General features: G+C 52.4%; 6 protein-coding genes across 6 annotated transcripts; 3 read left to right on the top strand and 3 right to left on the bottom strand.

Annotated features, from left to right (window-relative positions):
* Nucleotides 1–71: 71 nt before the first annotated feature.
* On the top strand, nt 72–1,482 carry AFUA_1G14390 (NAD(P)-dependent alcohol dehydrogenase; the record flags this gene model as incomplete). Its single annotated transcript, XM_747716.2, has 2 exons — nt 72–289; nt 340–1,482. The coding sequence occupies exons 1-2, from the start codon at nt 230–232 to the stop codon at nt 1,480–1,482; spliced, it is 1,203 nt and encodes a 400-aa protein (XP_752809.1). The 5' UTR covers nt 72–229.
* A 178-nt stretch (nt 1,483–1,660) lies between these two features.
* On the bottom strand, nt 1,661–2,550 carry AFUA_1G14380 (SDR family NAD(P)-dependent oxidoreductase; the record flags this gene model as incomplete). Its single annotated transcript, XM_747715.1, has 3 exons — nt 1,661–1,932; nt 1,997–2,439; nt 2,492–2,550. The coding sequence occupies 3 exons, from the start codon at nt 2,548–2,550 to the stop codon at nt 1,661–1,663; spliced, it is 774 nt and encodes a 257-aa protein (XP_752808.1).
* Nucleotides 2,551–2,916: 366 nt separating this feature from the next.
* Nucleotides 2,917–5,317, bottom strand: AFUA_1G14360 (Zn(II)2Cys6 transcription factor; the record flags this gene model as incomplete). The annotated part of the gene is made up of 4 exons (XM_747713.2): nt 2,917–3,372; nt 3,421–3,743; nt 3,795–5,098; nt 5,184–5,317. The coding sequence occupies 4 exons, from the start codon at nt 5,315–5,317 to the stop codon at nt 2,917–2,919; spliced, it is 2,217 nt and encodes a 738-aa protein (XP_752806.2).
* A 541-nt stretch (nt 5,318–5,858) lies between these two features.
* On the top strand, nt 5,859–8,386 carry AFUA_1G14350 (putative 2-deoxy-D-gluconate 3-dehydrogenase). Its single transcript, XM_747712.2, has 3 exons — nt 5,859–6,829; nt 6,914–7,129; nt 7,195–8,386. Exons 1-3 carry the CDS (start codon nt 6,698–6,700, stop codon nt 7,642–7,644), a joined length of 798 nt encoding a protein of 265 aa, XP_752805.1. The 5' UTR covers nt 5,859–6,697; the 3' UTR covers nt 7,645–8,386.
* Nucleotides 8,387–8,981: 595 nt separating this feature from the next.
* AFUA_1G14340 (ferric reductase family protein) lies at nt 8,982–11,880 on the top strand (the record flags this gene model as incomplete). The annotated part of the gene is made up of 2 exons (XM_747711.2): nt 8,982–9,418; nt 9,476–11,880. The coding sequence occupies exon 2, from the start codon at nt 10,018–10,020 to the stop codon at nt 11,878–11,880; it is 1,863 nt and encodes a 620-aa protein (XP_752804.1). The 5' UTR covers nt 8,982–9,418; nt 9,476–10,017.
* A 687-nt stretch (nt 11,881–12,567) lies between these two features.
* abcC (pleiotropic drug resistance family ABC transporter) lies at nt 12,568–17,491 on the bottom strand (the record flags this gene model as incomplete). Its single annotated transcript, XM_747710.2, has 6 exons — nt 16,197–17,491; nt 15,798–16,141; nt 15,502–15,745; nt 14,504–15,448; nt 14,132–14,444; nt 12,568–14,084 (listed from the first exon to the last, which is right to left on the bottom strand). Exons 1-6 carry the CDS (start codon nt 17,325–17,327, stop codon nt 12,568–12,570), a joined length of 4,494 nt encoding a protein of 1,497 aa, XP_752803.1. The 5' UTR covers nt 17,328–17,491.
* Between the last annotated feature and the right edge of the window lie 177 nt (nt 17,492–17,668).

Here is a 17,668-nt window from a genome sequence, read left to right as displayed (position 1 = left end):
TGGTAATCTAGACTGTCGGCTATTGAAAAGCATTTCAATTCCCGCTGCGGAGCAAATCCGATACGACCCCACGTTGTTCAATGGCCGACGAGGGGAAGAGGAAATGGAATGACTGATGAGGCTTCAGAATCATCCATAATAGTTCTTCTACCATGAGCAATGTGAATAAAAGCTTTCCTCTCTCAAGGTACTCCTTGATTCTGTCGACAAGGATAGTTCAACAAGCACCATGACCACCACAACCACCACAACAGCACTCGTCCTCCATGGAGCCAAAGATCTCCGCCTGGTATGTATCAATATAAAGGTATAACCACAGCTCGATAATAACAGCATCAGGAATCACGACCCATCTCTCCTCCCACCGGCTCCGAAGTCCAAGTTGCCATCCGCGCAACCGGTCTCTGCGGCTCAGACCTTCACTACTACAACCACGGCCGCAATGGCGACTTCGTCGTGCGCGAGCCGATGTGCCTGGGCCACGAATCCTCCGGCACCGTCACAGCTGTCGGACCAGACGTGACAACCCTGCAGGTCGGCGACCGCGTCGCCCTCGAGGTCGGCCTCCCTTGCCGTACCTGCACCCTCTGCCGCACTGGCCGCTACAACATCTGCCCGGACATGAAGTTCCGCAGCAGCGCTAAGCTCTTCCCCCATCTCGACGGCACCCTCATGGAACTCACCAACCACCCCGCCGATCTCTGCCACAAGCTTCCTGAGAGTGTCTCCTACGCCGGCGGCGCCCTCGTCGAGCCCCTCGCTGTCTGCCTGCACGCCATCCGCCGCTCGCACCCGCCCACCCCCGCCGAAGTGGATCTGGCCACCGAACAGGGCGACCAGACCGCCGCGCTGATCTTCGGCGCAGGAGCCATCGGCCTCCTCCTCGCCGCTGCACTAGCCACCTCCCAGCCCTTCACCTCCATCGTCATCGCGGACATCGACCCCGCCCGTCTCGAGATCGCAAAATCCCTCAACCTAGGCCTGAAGACCCATCTCCTCCCCAAGGGCGGCAATGCCGCCAACCCACCCCCTGCGCCGGACGCCTCTGCCGCAGAGCATGCCGCGTACGCCATGCAGAATGCGCAGCGGACCGCAGCGGCGCTGAAAGAGGCGAATGGGGTTGCGTCAGGGTTTGTGCGCGTGTACGAGTGTACCGGCGTGCCGGCGTGCGTGCAGGCGGGGATCTACGCTGCCAGCCCTGGCGCCGTGCTCGTGCAGATCGGGATGGGGAATCCGATTCAGACGCTTCCGGTGAGTGCGGCGGCGCTCCGGGAGGTGGATATCATCGGCACGTTCCGGTATGATGGCCATGCGTACCCGGCTGCAATTGAGTTGATGGCTAGTGGGAAGCTTGACCATGTCGAGAAGCAGGTTGTTACGCATCGCGTCAGACTTGAGGATGGGAGTCGGGCGTTTGCGCTGGCGGGGAAGGGAGTGGATGAGACTGGCAGGCCGGTGGTCAAGGTCGTCATTGAGAGCTAGATTTTGATTTGTTTGTGTACGTCTGCAATGTATATACCCTGTTGGCATATTGAGGGCTCGATACTGGTGGACTGAAGAGCAAGCGTACCCCTACACGTTATATGTGTTGTACAGAAGTTTATGACATGGTCTTACGTGATCTATTTCCTGACATATTTATAAGTATTCACAAGTGCATTTATTTTAATCCACCCGCCAGCAACAGACTCTGGCCGGTCATGTAGCCCGTCGTTACGAGCATGCTCACAACATTAGCCACTTCTTCAGGGGTACCCAGTCGACCAAGCGGAATCCCTGCGGCAACCTCCGGGATGGCTTGCGCGCTGGGAATCATGCCAGTGTCGCCGATCATGGCCGGCGCCACGTCATTGACGCTGATATTATATTCAGCCAGGCGAGTCGCGAGATTCTTCATCATGCCAGTCATCCCGCCTTTTGAAGCGGCGTAATCTATTTGATAAGCGTCAGCTAACTATTCATGCCTCTGGCCGAGGATAAAGGTTCATGCACTTACGGCATCCGTTGATTCCACCGCCATACCCAGCGATTGACGACATAAAGACGATCCGACCCCAGCGCTGCTCCCTCATATGGTCGACAACCCCCTTCACCAGGATGAAAGAGGCCCGCAGATTCACGTTGATGGTATAGTCGAATTCTTCCAGTGAGATATCCCAGACCTGTGGGATGCGCTTGCCGTAGCCTGCGTTGGAGACAAGAATGTCCGGTCGCTGTCCGTGCTCCTTGTCAATCTGTGCGAACATGGTTTGGATCTGGTCGGCAGATGCAACGTCAACCTGGTGGATCGAAATGCGAAGTGCATCGGCGCCATCTGCTGCCGGTTGACTGGATCTAAGCTCTTTTACGAGCATATTCATTGCCTCGAGGTTAGTGGAGTAAGTCAAGGCGAGATGGACTCCCTTCTGGGCCAGTTGACGAGCACATGCTGCTCCAATCCTAGTACAAGCGTCAGCACCAGAACAGTTACAAGTGAATAGAGAGAACTCACCCTCCAGATGCCCCTGTGATGAGGGCCAATCTGCCGCGAACATCATTCAACTGTGCCATTGGTAAATAGTAATAGTGTGACAATATGGTCCGCACCGTTGAGAACAAGAACCAGACTATAGAACAACCCTTTGATACTTCGGGGAAGAAGACGATGATCAAATGCTCCGTCCCTCGGGTATCCACTTAGCAACTGTTTGCTTCCTCGGAGCAACCTCCGAGGGAGAGCGTATGGTTGCCCCGCAGCCCCGCATCAACAGTGTGGGGGTAACAATGGCTCGGAGGTGGCCTAGTATCACTCGGAAAAGGATTTGCAGTAGAGTATGCAACCCACGCCAAAAACCTTGAGACTGAATCTGCCGCTCTCAAGTCTGGACCGGTACGAAGTATGTTAAGTAAGGAGAAACGCGCTCCCGAAGCATGCTTTTAAAACAAAAGGTTGCCGGCCATGTCACCGACCCAGGGTGACATCTGCCATGGCTGAGAACGGTCCTGTCCTGATTGATACAAATCAGGCTCCTGTTGGAATGCATCAAATGCTAGAGTACCCGTTCCTGGGATCTGGTCTCCAGACACAAAGTCTCCGACAGCTTCAAGGTCTAACCAAGAAAAGTCATTGGCTGGACTGAAATGTACCTGATGACTCTGCTCCGGCAGGCGATTGAGAGTATTCTGCACCAAGAGATCGCTGCTTCGGTGGGTTGCCGTAGGGGAAAGGGCAGGCGCAGGTTTAGACTGCCACAATAGCTCCAACAGCCGCGCATAGCGAGCCCCGATATCATCAGGCCCGGCACTTGCTCGCTTCAGGACTTCGGTGGTGCGAGAGACCAGTTCTCGCACCTTCATCTCCTCGGAGTTCAGCATAACACCGAACGAACGTGCCTGCTGAAGGTCAGTTCATACTCGAATCATTTTAAACGACCGACTCACCTTATATAAGAAGACCGCTGCATAGATTCCATACAGATAAAACCTCAAAGGCATAAAATGCAAGTGCTTTTCCGGATGCACTTCGTCAACAAGAATGGTCAGGTACGCCTTCGCCGCATCGACAGACTCGTAAATGAAGCGCGCATCCTGCATTGATGCCACATTGTTGAAGGTTGCGCGCAAATGCTCCCTTTGAGACTGATTGTTGTTTTTATGTTTTGAGACAAGTGACTGGGAGATGGCAGCTTGAAATGCAAATGCGTTCGTATAGAGTCTCAGATACTCGTACGACAACTGCATGGTGGCTCGCATCGGTGTGGAACCTGCAAATGCGTAAGTGGCTGACAGCGTAAGCATATGGGGTCATGCCCTACAGGAAAGCGAGCCCCAGCGGGACTTCCAGCGGAGAATCGCCAGGCGGAAATCGTCCACGTATTTCACGTAGTCGCCCATGAGCATCATTTGATTGCTGGTCCGCATCCCGGAGTAGAGTACATCGTGAACGTTGTTATAGAGTTGTGTAAGATCCAGTGTCGCTTGGAAAATCTTTGCATAATCTTCTTCATCGCTCTTGACAGGTTGTAATGAAGGGAAGTCCTGGCTGACAAGACCCGTCATTGGTCCTGGACCTCGCGACCAGAAAGCCCGCCCAATCCGGACGGAAATCAGCCGGTCGGAGATATAGCAGCAGGTCCACGCCAGTCGCCTGCGGGCTTCTGTTTCTGTATCCCCTGACGCATCACCCCGGAAAGACGTGCGGTCCAAGCCGAGGAAATAGCCCGACCGCAAAGCAAGCCCGACATGCATCCAGGCGGCCCGGTCCTCCTCGCCACGCCCAACCCGCTCGATCCGTGGCCGAAGACCCTGGGGTTCCCACTCGGCGAGGAGGAGTAACGCCTCGACGGCCTCCACATCGCAATCGGCACCAGCAGCAATGCCAGAGATGAGCTCATGCATGTACTTGGAGCAGTATTCGTGGATCTCCGGCCGTTCAACCAGGTCTTTGGACGCGATGGTCAGCACCGCCGTTAGCAAGTGTTTCTCATTAGTGGCGAAATCGTCAAGCGCATTGCGATTAAAGTATTTTCGCGGCACCAGGGGAAGATAGGGATGGAAATTCTCGGCATAACGAGCCACAAGCTGCCACACTGTTCCTGGATCCAGCGCCCTCGTCTGCACCAGTCTGTAGGCTCTGATACCACTGGTCGGGGGGAAATCCGTAGCGGCGCCGTTCTGAAATGCCGAGAATGGTGGGAACCCGTTTGGGCCAGGACGCGCAGATTCGGTGTGGGGTTCCGAACTCAAGTCATCGGCGCCTCTTTTCGCTATGCCTGTCAGGCATTGCCAGGCGTCTGACGGATTTCGCGGTACAGAACCGATGGAAGCCGTATCTTCGTCATCCTCCGAAACGGCAACTGTCGCTGGAGGGTTCGGCTGCACAAATACAACCGGGTTGGAGTATGAAGTAGATGCATTCGGACGGCTATCTGTGGTGGATGGGCTGGTCGCGTCCATCAGCGGTTCTATTCTCGTGGGCATTTCAGTGCCGGGGGTGAAATTTTTCATCTTGTTTTTGCGAATACGGCGTCCCCCTCGGTTTGAACCCCCAAGGACACATTCGCGGTTGTCTCGAATACACCGCTGACATGGGGGTACCCCAGGACTGCCACAGCTGTCCCTGTTCAGTTGTTAGCGCAGTGCAACAGAGGATGAGAAACAGACGAAAGCTCCTGATTGATGACATGTGAAGGCGGGGAACATACAAATCACACTTGGATTTACGCTGTCGGCAGTGCAAACAGGCTCTTGATACGCGCTTCGCTGAAGAGTCAGAGCGAGATTTACGTCTCGACCCTGAGGTGTCTGCCAGCTGCGGAGACTGTTCGTCCGGTTCCATTGCTGTAAAGGCCACAGATTCAACTCAGAGTGCTAAATTTTGGTAACAGTAGCACATGGGCCATATTTTTCTCATCATTGACGTGGTGCTGGCGAAACTGGGTATTCGAACGCGTCCATTAGTGAGGTAAATGCGGTTCAACGGACTGGTTCGAGATGATGAAAGAGACGGTCGTCTTTGGACCTGAGCGTGATGTACCTTCAAAATGTCGACAGACAAATACACATTGGATGAAAATGCAGCAAAGGTTCATGTTTCCAGGACGCAACTCAACTGCCCATATTATCCTGGAAGGTCTGGCCGTCAATGCACGAGCGCCTTGACCCACAATATGGACTTTAGACTTCGATAACTCTGATGATAAAACAGGAGCAGAATCCCTGCGTCCTTTGAGCACCTATTCACGAATGATGTTGATGTATTTGAAGGGCGAAATGAAATCTGGGGAAGATGATTCGTGGTCCCCATACGGTGCAGGTTGCGAGCGGCAACTTCATTACCAAATGTTGTGAACCTACCTGAGTTTGGGGTCCGTTGTATGAAAGGGTAATACCAGGCCCTATGTACTCTGTACCATGGGAGCGTTCTCCGACTCAATGGCCTTTGGTAAAGACATGACATAGCATTTTGGGGAATGTCAGACATCATCAAACAGACTTGTGAAGGCATCAGGGTCTTATGACTATAGTGGCTCTGGCAGATATCTGCCTACGAGTCGTTCGTCGAGAATTTGTTGCGGAGATTGAGTGCTCGTCCATTCTGCACGGTTGAAGCTCATTATTCGCCAAAAGGATATTGTGGTAACCAATGTCTTCTCTACTGATCCTGCCCGTATCCTCACACACGTGAGAGTATGAGACAATGAGGCTTCCCTGATTTTGAGGCTCCATCAAAAGCGTGCACAGTGACTTTGTTGCATTGTTCGCAGGCGATTACACCCCGGATTCAGGTATTGTCATCTTACAGTAACAATACAAGCCACGTGCCCAGTATCTAGCTGTTTAGGGCAGTCTCAATAGCCGACGGAGGACCAACAGTGACTAACGGCAACGGCTGTATCCCTTTCAGGCAACAAGTGGGATGGCCTCCGCATGTGGGGGGACAGGAATGAGTAACGCAACAGGGTGATATTTATGGTCATGAAGTGTCATCAGGTCGCGATGGTGAAGTCTCATAAGGATTCTTTTCCGAAATAAGCGGTTGCTGTCGACCGCATTTCCCAGGACCTTCGTCGAACTAGTTCCATAGGTGCATGCATTGACAACAAAAGAACATATCAGCGCATCGATCTCCAGCATTATCTGATCAAAATATCGATTTACAAGGACCGAAAACACCAGTCAACCAATATTCTTACATTAAGCCACTGCAATTATCGAAATGTCGGCAACTGTTCTTTCACTATTTTCTCTAAGCGGAAAGACCGCGATTGTGACCGGCGGGACGAGGGGTATCGGTCAGGCTATGGCTATTGCCCTTGCTGAAGCTGGTGCGGATATTGTACTGATCCAGGTACGAGCACTAGACTTAACTTTGCTTTTAGCGCGGCGAGGGCTGCACTACATGTGGCAAGGAGTACTGATCGCTATCATGTAGAGAGACGAATCAAACACACAAACACGCGATGAAATTGTCAACCGAGTCGGTCGAAAAGCTTGGATTCACGTGGCAGAGTTGTCGAAACGAGAGGAGGTCAAGAGTATCATTCCAGCAGTCACAAGCCAAGGACTGAAGCCCGAGATTCTCCTCAACTGTGCTGGCATTCAAAGGAGACACCCTAGTGAGAAGTTTCCTGACGAGGATTGGGACGAGGTGTGTCAGGCCATCCCCTGGTTCTTAATTCTTCAGAAGCTGATTGCGGCTACGAATTTCCTTAGGTTATTGAAGTAAACTTGACCTCGGTGTTTACCCTGTGCCGCGAATTTGGAGCCTACCTACTGGCTCGGGATGCGTCCGACTTTCCTTCCGGCCGCCGTGGTTCCATCATCAACGTTGCATCGCTTCTTTCGTTCCAGGGTGGCATCACCGTTCCGGCATATGCAGCTTCGAAAGGCGGCATTGCACAATTAACCAAGGCCCTGTCCAACGAGTGGGCCAGCAAGGGTATCAATGTGAACGCCATTGCCCCTGGGTACATTGACACGGACATGAACGTCGCCCTGATCAATGATGCCAATCGGAACGCTGGCATCATGGCTAGAATCCCAGCCGGCCGATGGGGGAAGCCGGATGATTTTAAGGGTGTTATTGTGTTCTTGGCGAGTGAAGCAAGCAACTATGTTTCAGGGGAAGTGGTCTGTGTCGATGGAGGTTGGATGGGCCGGTAAACGTGTCGCTAGCACATACTCTTTCTGAATGGCATTGTGTTAATAATAGATAACACATGGAAATAATGAAAGACTCAGACTATTACTCCGTACTCCATCGTTAGCTCACTGAGAGCTCTGACTCCGTGAGGATGGTCAGGTCACCTTTGCTCTAGCGTGTTATACATAGACCACACCCGGCCGGCTTTGGCCATGGTCTTGAGATAGAATTAGCGTCCCATAGCCGGTGTCTGGGCGCTTCCGAGAGGTTCGAAATGAAGATGCCTGGACCAGACACTGTATCCATCGCAATCATAGCTGGGTATGAGCCGTTAACTTTTCCTATCAAAGCGGACCCATTCTCTGCTCTTGGAATCGAGGCCGTTGACAAAAGACCCCCGAACTTGGCAACACTGCCGGTCGCTGGATTGAGTGGATTAGACACGGATATCTAGTCAAATAGAAAGCAAAGGGGAGAATGACTCGAATGAGACAATACCATGTGGAATAGATTAAACTATTGCTTCTAGTGCGACACCGTGTCTCACGTGACTCAATCAGGTAAAGACTCCGCTCCTTAGCGAGGTACTTCTTCTGATAAAGCAAGAGGAGTTAACTATCCACTGCAGCCACTCTTGGTTAAGTTGTTTCATCTCGAGGACAGAAGAAGGTTCGGAGGAGAAGGGAATCATTTCCTCCTGGTCTGAGCTCCTGTCAACGAGCTATTGGGAATTACATTGGACCCAAGCAATATTATTGGGTGTGTACCTACCACGCCATCAGCCAACAGTCCAATATGAGCGGAGCTTTCAGTGTGGGCTCCGTGATATGAAACAGCTCTTTGGCCACCCTATGACCAATCTGTTAATTTATATGCTCTTCGACTTGGCACATATCCACCCCATGTGGCCAAATCAGCCAGTCAATTTGTGAATAATCATGAGCCAGCTGCGAATTGCTGCTGAAGAGGGGCTGGGCGCGTCCAGCTCAGCGCCTCGCTGCCTACAGATTGATTGATTGATTGACTGATCAATTGTATGGCTAGCGATGCGCTGTCGGTCGGACATCCTCTGCAAGGGCGCTTCTTGTGCTCATCGGCATCGCCCACCAGCGACCTGGAATTCGGGGTTTCCGGATCAAAGGGTGCTCAAGTAACTCGACAATCAGGGTGAACACGATGATTCGCCTGTTTCTCGAGAAAAAAATTGGCTTGGCTTTGGATAGGAACTGCTCTTCCAAGACCACGCCATTATTTGCCTTGATATGGGGCTCACCTATCTCTTTAGTACTTAGAACCTGCGTTTCAGAATGACAGCTCCGTTGTCTTGCTTTGGTTTATCTCGGCTTTTTTCTTCTGTTCCCAAACTGCCTTGTGGATCAGGGTAGTTTTCCCCCTCGGGCCCTTTTTTTTTTTTTCTTACCTGTTGATTCAGTTCGTCTCCGTTTATTAGCATTCAATATTCACTGCTCCCGCTTCAGCTGGCTCTGATCGTCGCATCAGTAGGGGATCTGCAGTTTGCTTTAACTCACTACCATTTCCATTCATTATCGAACCTCTTGGCAGGTTCTTTCTTCCATCAGAGACACTCTTTTGGTTGACCTCTGTTGTCTCTTTTCGTCTCTTATTCGTCGATCACTACCTTTCTCAGAGCTACCGCTTTGCCTCCGCAAACTGCAAAACAAGGGTGCAAAATCCGTTGTAGAATCGACGTCACCGATCGTTTGAACACTTTATGACGCTGAGCGTCTTCTAAGTTCTGCTGGATATTACTGTGGGCGATCATGCACTTGGGAGGTGAGTGTTACTGGAATCTCGAAGGCTGGCATGTCATCAACGTCTGAGACGACATAGTCAGGAGACCGTCCATGTCTCTGATTCTGTGATGTGTGCCGCCGGTGAGACGTCGAGGTTGAATGTCATTGCTGGGGTATTGACATTCTTTGGCTTTGTTAGGCATAATTGTCCTTGAGGATCTTCTTTGTCCGCTCTCCAGTTGAGACAATCGCTATTGTTCAATAGCTGCGTGCCATCCTATCGCCAGCACGCAGTGCAGTGGCTTACTCCGAGAGAGCCACCCAGGACGTTGTTCTTTTTACCTTGAGTATTCTTGTTCTTGTCAGTGCACTTGCTGGGTATTTGTCGTCCGTCGGCTCCAATTGTCTAAACCATCATAGTCGGCCTGGTCTCCGCATTCCTATCGTTTCCCAGCCATCGGAGGCATTTACATCATTGGACGGCATCTTCACTGCGTAAAAACTGCATTGCCTGCTCTTGACTCTCTTCCCGGCTGAAGAGTTTCTTCATATCGACCCTCTTTTCTGTTTCACTTTATTTCAGTTCCTCGTTGCCGGACTACACGACCACGCTCGACTCCGGCTTGTTCAGTCATTCCCATGGATGACCTTCATCAACACATCACTCCCCGCGGTCATGGGATAAACACTACCTATGTTTACGAGTACTCGAGAGGCCTTGGTGGGGTCAATGTTCCCAGAGATGTCATAATCACGCGGATCATCTACTGGTCTGTTATTATTGGAGCCTTGGCCGTTTTTTGCGGCAGGATTGCCCAGATCAGCCATGCCTATCTACGACATGTTACCTCTTTGACGGCTAGTCAAAGACAGCAAATGTTCTGGAGTGTCGAGGAGTCACGATTGTGGGCAAACATTAAGAAGCACCTTCTCTACGCACCTCTGGGTCGCAAAAGACACAATCGGGAAATCCAGCTCTCTTCGGCGATTAATGTGGGCACCCTGCCGTCGAGGTTTCACTCGATCCTGATTCTGCTGTATGTGGCAAGTCAGGTGGCTTATTGCTGCTTTTTGGATTATGCTGTGAATGAGAAAGCGGCCCTCGTGGCCGAGCTTCGCGGCCGGTCGGGCACTCTGGCCGTCCTCAATATGGTGCCGCTGTTCATCCTGGCGGGTCGCAACAATCCCCTGATCCCACTCCTGCACATCAGTTTCGATACGTACAATCTTTTGCACCGATGGCTGGGCCGAATCGTAGTACTCGAGAGCGTGGTCCACACAGCGGCTTGGGCAGTCAATGCCTGCGATGAAGAAGACTTCTCTCGCATGCTGGTACGACTCACCGGTGACCCCTTCTTCACCTGGGGCTTTGTTGGAACCGTTGCGATGGTCTTCCTGTGCCTCCATTCCCCCTCGCCGATCCGGCATGCTTTCTACGAGACCTTCCTACATCTGCATCAGCTTGCCGCGCTCCTGGCCTTCCTCGGCGTCTATGTTCACCTGGACCTGGACAAGCTTCCCCAGATCCCCTGGGCCCTGGCCATTGGCGCTTTCTGGCTGTTTGAACGATCAGCGCGGCTGTTCCGCTTGCTGTACCTCAACTTTTCACTCAAAAAGGGCTCAACCAAACTGGTCGTCGAAGCGTTGCCCGGTGACGCCTGCAAGGTGACCTTCCACTTGCCGAAGCATGTCCGCATCAACCCTGGCGGTCACGTCTACGCCTACATCCCGAGCGTCTCCCTTTGGATGTCGCACCCCTTCTCAATCGCTTGGGTCGAACCAAACAGTTGCGTGACTCCTTCAGCCGCGCCCGACAACGTAATGAGTCCCATGACGCCGTCACTCCTGGAAAAGCAGAACCCTCTGCACTTGGACGAGTACATGAGGGGCACTCAACCCACCTCCGTCTCTCTCATCGTCGGCGCCCGCCAAGGCATGACCCGCAAGCTCTACAACAAAGCCCTCGCCGCCCCGCAGCAGACCCTCTACACCACGGGCTACATCGAGGGCCCTTACTCCTCCCACGCGTCCAACATGGGCAGCTACGGCACGGTCGTCCTCTTCTCTGCTGGCGCCGGCATCACACACCACATGCTCTTCGTGCGCGACCTCATCATCCGCGCCTCCGAGGGCCGCGTCGCAACCCAGCAGATCTACCTCATCTGGTCCGTCCGCAACACAGAACACCTCACCTGGGTCCGTGACTGGATGGACCAGATCCTTCGCCTCCCCGGCCGCCGCGAGATCCTCACCGTTAAACTCTTCGTCTCCAAACCCAAGAGCAGCCGGGAGATCGTCTCCCCCAGCGCCACGGTCCAGATGTTCCCGGGCCGCTGCCGCCCCGACGTCGTCCTGAGTGAAGTCATCCCCAAACGCGTCGGCGCAACCATCGTCTCCGTGTGTGGGCCGGGCGCCTTTGCAGATGAGGTCCGCGCCGCGGCGCGAAATAACATCGGGAAGGGCGCGGTGGTCGATTTTGTCGAAGAGGCGTTCACATGGTAGATCCAGCTGCAGGGCTGCATGCTTTGAAAGGCGTTGACGCGTAGTTGTTCGATGCTCTCCTTGTACGGACTGTCGGTTCTTTTCTTTTTTCTTTCCCCTTTCTTTTCTTAACCTTTCTCACTGTCCAAAAATCTCCTTACCTTTTCACCTTTCACCTATCTTTGTACATCAATTTCAGATTCCTTGTGATTATTCCTCTCGTTTATTTTGTCGCTGGTTTTAATACAAGTTGTCTGGCGGTATCTTCGTGACCTGGAGCCATCTGATACGCAAGTCAGCCTGTTCAAACTTCCGAGGACATACCTATTGATCTACGTACACCGATTTCAGAGCATACTTCAAAAGATTTTTGTTTTTTATAAACTAGATGATATGACATAATGTGTCTATATTGTGTCACCGCTGGAAATGTCCGCAGTATGCTAAAATCTAAGAATCTGACCCAGAAGACGAGAGGATAATTCAAAATCGGTAAGGTATATCCAAAGAAGCAAAGGAGAGCAAAAGTGTATATGTATGTGCATGTACCAAGCGTGTACACACGAGCAAGCCGTGACACGAAGTCTAAAGTCTAAAGTTCAACGTTGTACAAGGATTATAAGGCATACGCCATATATTTGGGGAAATGGAAGAAAAGAGCGAAATTAAATATCCACGAAGGAGCTAGAAGGGAAGGAGGTCAGGCTGTCACGTCGAACCCTTGGTTCTCTTGCCCTTGGGCACGCGAGCAAGCCAGTAAATGAAAACGGCAGCGAAGATGTTAAAGATGATGTAAGCCCACATGATGCCAAAGTTACGCCAGGCGTCACTGTAGTGGCTGCTGACGGCACTGAGGAAGGTATCCGTGCTGGAGATGGTGCAGAAGGTGCAGTCGCTGGTTGCGGATGGGTTCTCCAGATAGCCGCCCCTTGTGGAGATGTAGTCGGCCATGTAATCCTTGCAGGTCATGTTGCTTGGGGGGTCGAAGTGCAGGAACTCGACAGGCTCGCAGACGGCGTTTGTGCCTGATACGCCGGTCGACAGCATGGCTGATACAAGGTATGTGAACGGCGAGACGCGGTACATGAAAATCCAGAAGCCGGGGAGGGACTGAGGTGGGGCAAGGACACCACAGAAGATCAAGCAGAGGGAGAAAAGGAGGTTGGCAAGGTTACCTCCGGTCTCGGCGAGTTCGATACCGGCGATCATCATGTGCGCAAAGGTGGAGGTGAAGAGAAGGAATGACCAGATAAGGAGGAACATGAGTGCTCCGCGTTCGTGGACGGAGTCGGTCGGTTCGGCGTTCCGGTACAGCCCAATCGGGTAGTACCAGCAGACGAAGATCAGGAAAGCCATAAGTGTATTCCAGGGAAGCTCAACAATGATATTGGCTGCCATGAATGCCTTCCAAGAGTAGGTCTTGGAAGGCCTTTCGCGGACTTCATACAAAGACCGTTGAGTGCAGAAATTGGGCATGATCTGTTGGACCAGGTTACCGAAGATAGTCATCAGCATGAAAATACTGAACATCTGGTTTTGGAGACCCTGGGCACTGTTCTGAGCGTTGAAGAAGGAGAATCCGATGTATAGAGCGGTGAGAACGCAGAGTGCGGTCTTGGAGTAGATGTACACCGGGGTCCGCCAGTATTGCGAGAAGACACGAAGCAGACATTCCCACAACTGAATGGTGAAGGGGGCAGCGAACTCGTCGTAACTGCCGGGATCGGCCTTTGACGGGTCAATGGGCTTCTGCGAAAGGGTCCTTTTCAATTCATCAAGGTGCTCATGCACCGCTCTGCGTTCGGGGCTGTCCCGCCAGACAGCAGGCCAGTCGATGTCGCTATGCGAACCAGGAGCGGCACCGATCACCTCGAGCATCCATTCGGCGGGGTTTGCGTCGGGAGGAAGCTTAGGAGCGCCATTTCTCTCGAAGTAGCTAGCAAGAGTAGACGACTTCTCCCCGATTTCCCCAAAGTAGACAGTCTTGCCTCCTTTGGCAAGAAATAGCAGGCGGTCGAATCGTTGGAACAGCATTGCCGATGGCTGGTGAATCGTACACAGAATCGCTTGGCCGTGCTTGGTAAGAGTGTCGATCAGATCGAGAATGGACCAGGAAGTTTGACTGTCGAGGCCAGACGTAGGCTCATCCAGGAACAGGAGGAGTTGAGGCTTCGCTGCTAGTTCCACTCCAATTGTAAGACGCTTCCGTTGTTCGACATTGAGACCTGGTTCGTGTCAGCGACGTTACAAAAACAGTAGGTAGAAGACACACCTTCTCCAGGAACACCAACGACTGCATCGGCGTAGGATTCCATGCCAAGCAGCTTGATAACCTCTTCAACATAGTCAATCTTCTCCTGGCGGGGAACATGAGCAGGCTGGCGGAGTAAAGCACTGAAGCGTAGCGCTTCTCTGACAGTCGTGGTATGGAGATGAAGATCCTGTTGCTGGACATAGCCCGTCTTGCGCTGGAAAGACTGATCCCGTGGGCGACCATCAACCAACATTTCACCACTGACGACACCCATGGTCACACGGGTCGCGAGCACATCCAGAAGTGTCGTCTTACCAGCACCGGAGACACCCTGTTGATAACATTAGCTGTGAGCACTTTGCGGGGGGCCCGCTTGGAGTAGCTACATACCATGAGAGCAGTACAAGTACCAGGCTTGACCCAGCCGTCGACGTGATCAAGAATACGCCGTGGTTCACCCTTGATCTTGATATCGTAGCACACATCCTTCCATTGAAAGATTGCCTCTTGTCTCTGTATAGCTCCGGTAGCCTCTTTACTACTGGCCTCGTCCGTCTTCGCAGCGGAAGACACCTCAGGGCTCTTCTCAACGTCATGGGAGCCGGTGGGCTGTGCGTGGCCTCGTCGGAACAGTAGCACTTCACCCTTAGACTTCGATTCCGAGATGTACTCGGTGGCAGTCAAGTAGGTGAACATGAAGAAGAACATGAAACCAAACATGATACCCAGGTTCCTCCACTGGTGGCTCTTATAGTACTGGAAGCTCTGGTTGAGGTAGTCGTCGCCTTGGACGTAACGAGAGCCAGAAACTGAGCCCACTGTCGAGCAGACCCGATAAGCCAAGGGCTGGCTGTCGTATGCACCGCTCGAGGGGACAAATGCAGAGTCTGGACACAAGAACTGCCGGTTGTGGAATTCGTTAACCATCAAACTCTCAAATCCGTATGCGATGGGATCGATATAGTTCATCCAACGCGACCAGCCTAGCATATTGCGGGTCGGAATCGTGAAGCCGGTATAGATCACAAGACCCAAAATGAGGATAGCGGCGGGCACCAGGGCCTGGGACAGGGTCCGGGACGAAGCGGCCATCGTACGGAAAAGCATGGACATGGTTAATGTGGTGACGAAAGAGAAGAGCAAGAAGACAAAAAAGGCGCCCGGTTCGCGGCGAAGATTCGTCATGAAGTAGAGTGTAAGATTGAAGATGATGGCGTTGGTGATCTTATAAGGCATGTCACAGAGCATCGAGGCTATAGCTTCAGCGAAGGGGTGATACATTGCGTAGCGAGCTTGCTTCTCAACGATGGGACGTTGAGCATAGAGTGTCAAAATCTGGAGACAATCAGCTGGCTGGTGATAGTCCCACATTAGCCAATTTGACTCACCTCGAGGGCACTGGAAAAGGCGTTGAGCAGCACGGCAAAGAAAAGCAAAGCACCACGAGCGTAGAAACTGCTTGTGTCGTCCGGCAGGTTGTAGAAAACACTTCCGATAACCAAGGCCATAATAAAGTTACCAATCAACTGGGACATGGTCAAACTGGAATCGCCCTTGAGACGTTGGAAGCCCCGGATCATGCACAGCTCGATCTGCTGCCATACGGAAATGGTGTAGGGGGATTTGACTCGCCTGCGAAGAGATTTAGCACATGGTACCTGAGTTGAGAACGCTTCTGACTTACTGGTTCTTCGCCTGCATGGCTCTGCGAGACTCGATAAACTGGTTGAGCGACTCGCCACCAATTGGGAACTCCCGATCGTACTCTTCGATTTCTCTCATCAACTTGGCGTAGGCTTCGCTGCTCTTCCAAGCTCGCACAAATTCGTCAGGGGTCTGCGGGACCTTGCCCTCAAACCCGGGCTTCACCACACGCTCGGCAGGACTGGTGAGAGAAGTCAAGAAATCAGCGGTTGTCTGACGTTCCGGACATTCAAATCCCATGTTGGTAAAGAATTCCTTGGCTTCGTCGGTGCGTCCAAAGTAGATCTGTCTTCCTTCGTACAGAACAGTCACTTTGTCGAATACCTAGTAATCGAATTAGCGCTAGAGCAGCAGACAGGGGTAGAGATATGCTACTTACATCGTACGCACTCTGGGAGGCTTGGTAAATAGCCACGGCAACGGTAGCGCCGGCGTACTTGGTCATCAGGTTCAGAGTCTTGCAGAATTCGAGCGCGTTCGCGCTGTCCAGACCACGGGTGCTGTTGTCCCAGCACTGCAGAGGGCTGCCACTGAGCGTGGCCTCAGCGATACTGACACGCTTACGCTCACCACCACTGACACCGCGGACGAAATCGTTGCCGACTCTGGTGTTCATGGTGTGTGTGAGGCCAAGCATGGCCATCACCACATCGCGCATGTGCACGGCATACTGTTCTCTGGAGACACCGGGCAGACGATTCCGAGGAGCACGAGCAAGCGCAGCGAATTTAAGAGTGTCACCCACTGTCAATTGCGGGAAATGCACATCCGTTTCAGCAGTGTAGATAGCCTCGCCGCGGAACTGCTTGCGCATCTGCTTGGACGAGATACCCTGATAGTTCAAGTACGACTTCTCATCCATGTAGATACCGTTCATTTCGCCGGAGATGGTCTTGAGGAAAGTCGAGCACCCGCTTCCAGGACGGCCCAGAACGACCAGCATTTCGCCGCTCTTGACAAGGCCATCGAAATCCCGCAGGATTTGGATCTTCTGCTTGCCAGTACCCATGATCCGGCGGACAAGAGTACCAACTTCCAAGACCGAGTTGAACACATCCTTCTGATAATCGGTCGGGCTACCATATCCATGGACACTGAGATTTTTGAAAGCAACACCCGCCACACGCTTGGGATACCGTTCAGGATCCCGGGATGAAAGGGCGAGCAGATTCTTCATCCAGTTCTTAGCTTTGAAATTGGGGCTGAGAGGATTCAGCGTCGAATCCTCCTTGGTTTCGAGAAATGGATTCTCGACATTACCACTGGTTGAAAATCTAGTTGATTGACGGGTCAATTGGCGTGCCAGGCGGGTCACTTCTTCCACTGCGACATCCTCATCGCCGATTTCCTTTGACCGTTCCAAAACGGTTTCGTCCGTGCTGACGCTGGCGGCATTGTTATGGTGATTGTGTTCGACCCTGGCGATTTCTCCTTCCTCCTCCTGAGTTCCCCGACCTGCTACTGTTCGCTCTGGGTTGATGTTAGGATTTATCGTCCCTAGAAGAGACATGATGGCCGATTGAGTGAGACACTCAGTCTCGATTCGGGAGTGGTTGCGTCACAATAGGTATACACATAAACAGTCGAACAGACCACCAGAGACGGGGACAAGCTATTATAAGGTGATAAGAGATGGAGAAATTGATAGAAAGATAGAAGAGAGAGGGGGGGGGGGGTCAAGATGGAGACAGATGGGATAAATAAACTCAGAAGGATCCGTAGCTGCAAGTACCGAGTCGGTTCCTCCCTGGTCCTGAGGCACTTAAAGTAAGATCTGGAGTGACGCCGTCCCCATTATTAGAATCGTATTTGAATACGCACTACGCTTTCTCTCCCCTGTGCTCCGTAAGA

This window comes from Aspergillus fumigatus, chromosome 1 (genome assembly GCF_000002655.1).
Source record: "Aspergillus fumigatus Af293 chromosome 1, whole genome shotgun sequence".
Taxonomy (NCBI): domain Eukaryota; kingdom Fungi; phylum Ascomycota; class Eurotiomycetes; order Eurotiales; family Aspergillaceae; genus Aspergillus; species Aspergillus fumigatus.
The sequence above is the reverse complement of the archived record's forward strand: the minus strand, read 5'-3'. Positions and strand labels throughout refer to the sequence as shown.

What these genes read in the sequence shown, in the direction of transcription:
- AFUA_1G14350 (XM_747712.2), top strand. Translation starts at nt 6,698, where the DNA reads ATGTCGGCAACTGTTCTTTCACTATTTTCTCTAAGCGGAAAGACCGCG. An exon ending in CGGATATTGTACTGATCCAG is followed by an intron (nt 6,830 to 6,913) that starts GTACGAGCACTA and finishes GCTATCATGTAG; the next exon opens with AGAGACGAATCAAACACACA. An exon ending in CTGACGAGGATTGGGACGAG is followed by an intron (nt 7,130 to 7,194) that starts GTGTGTCAGGCC and finishes GAATTTCCTTAG; the next exon opens with GTTATTGAAGTAAACTTGAC.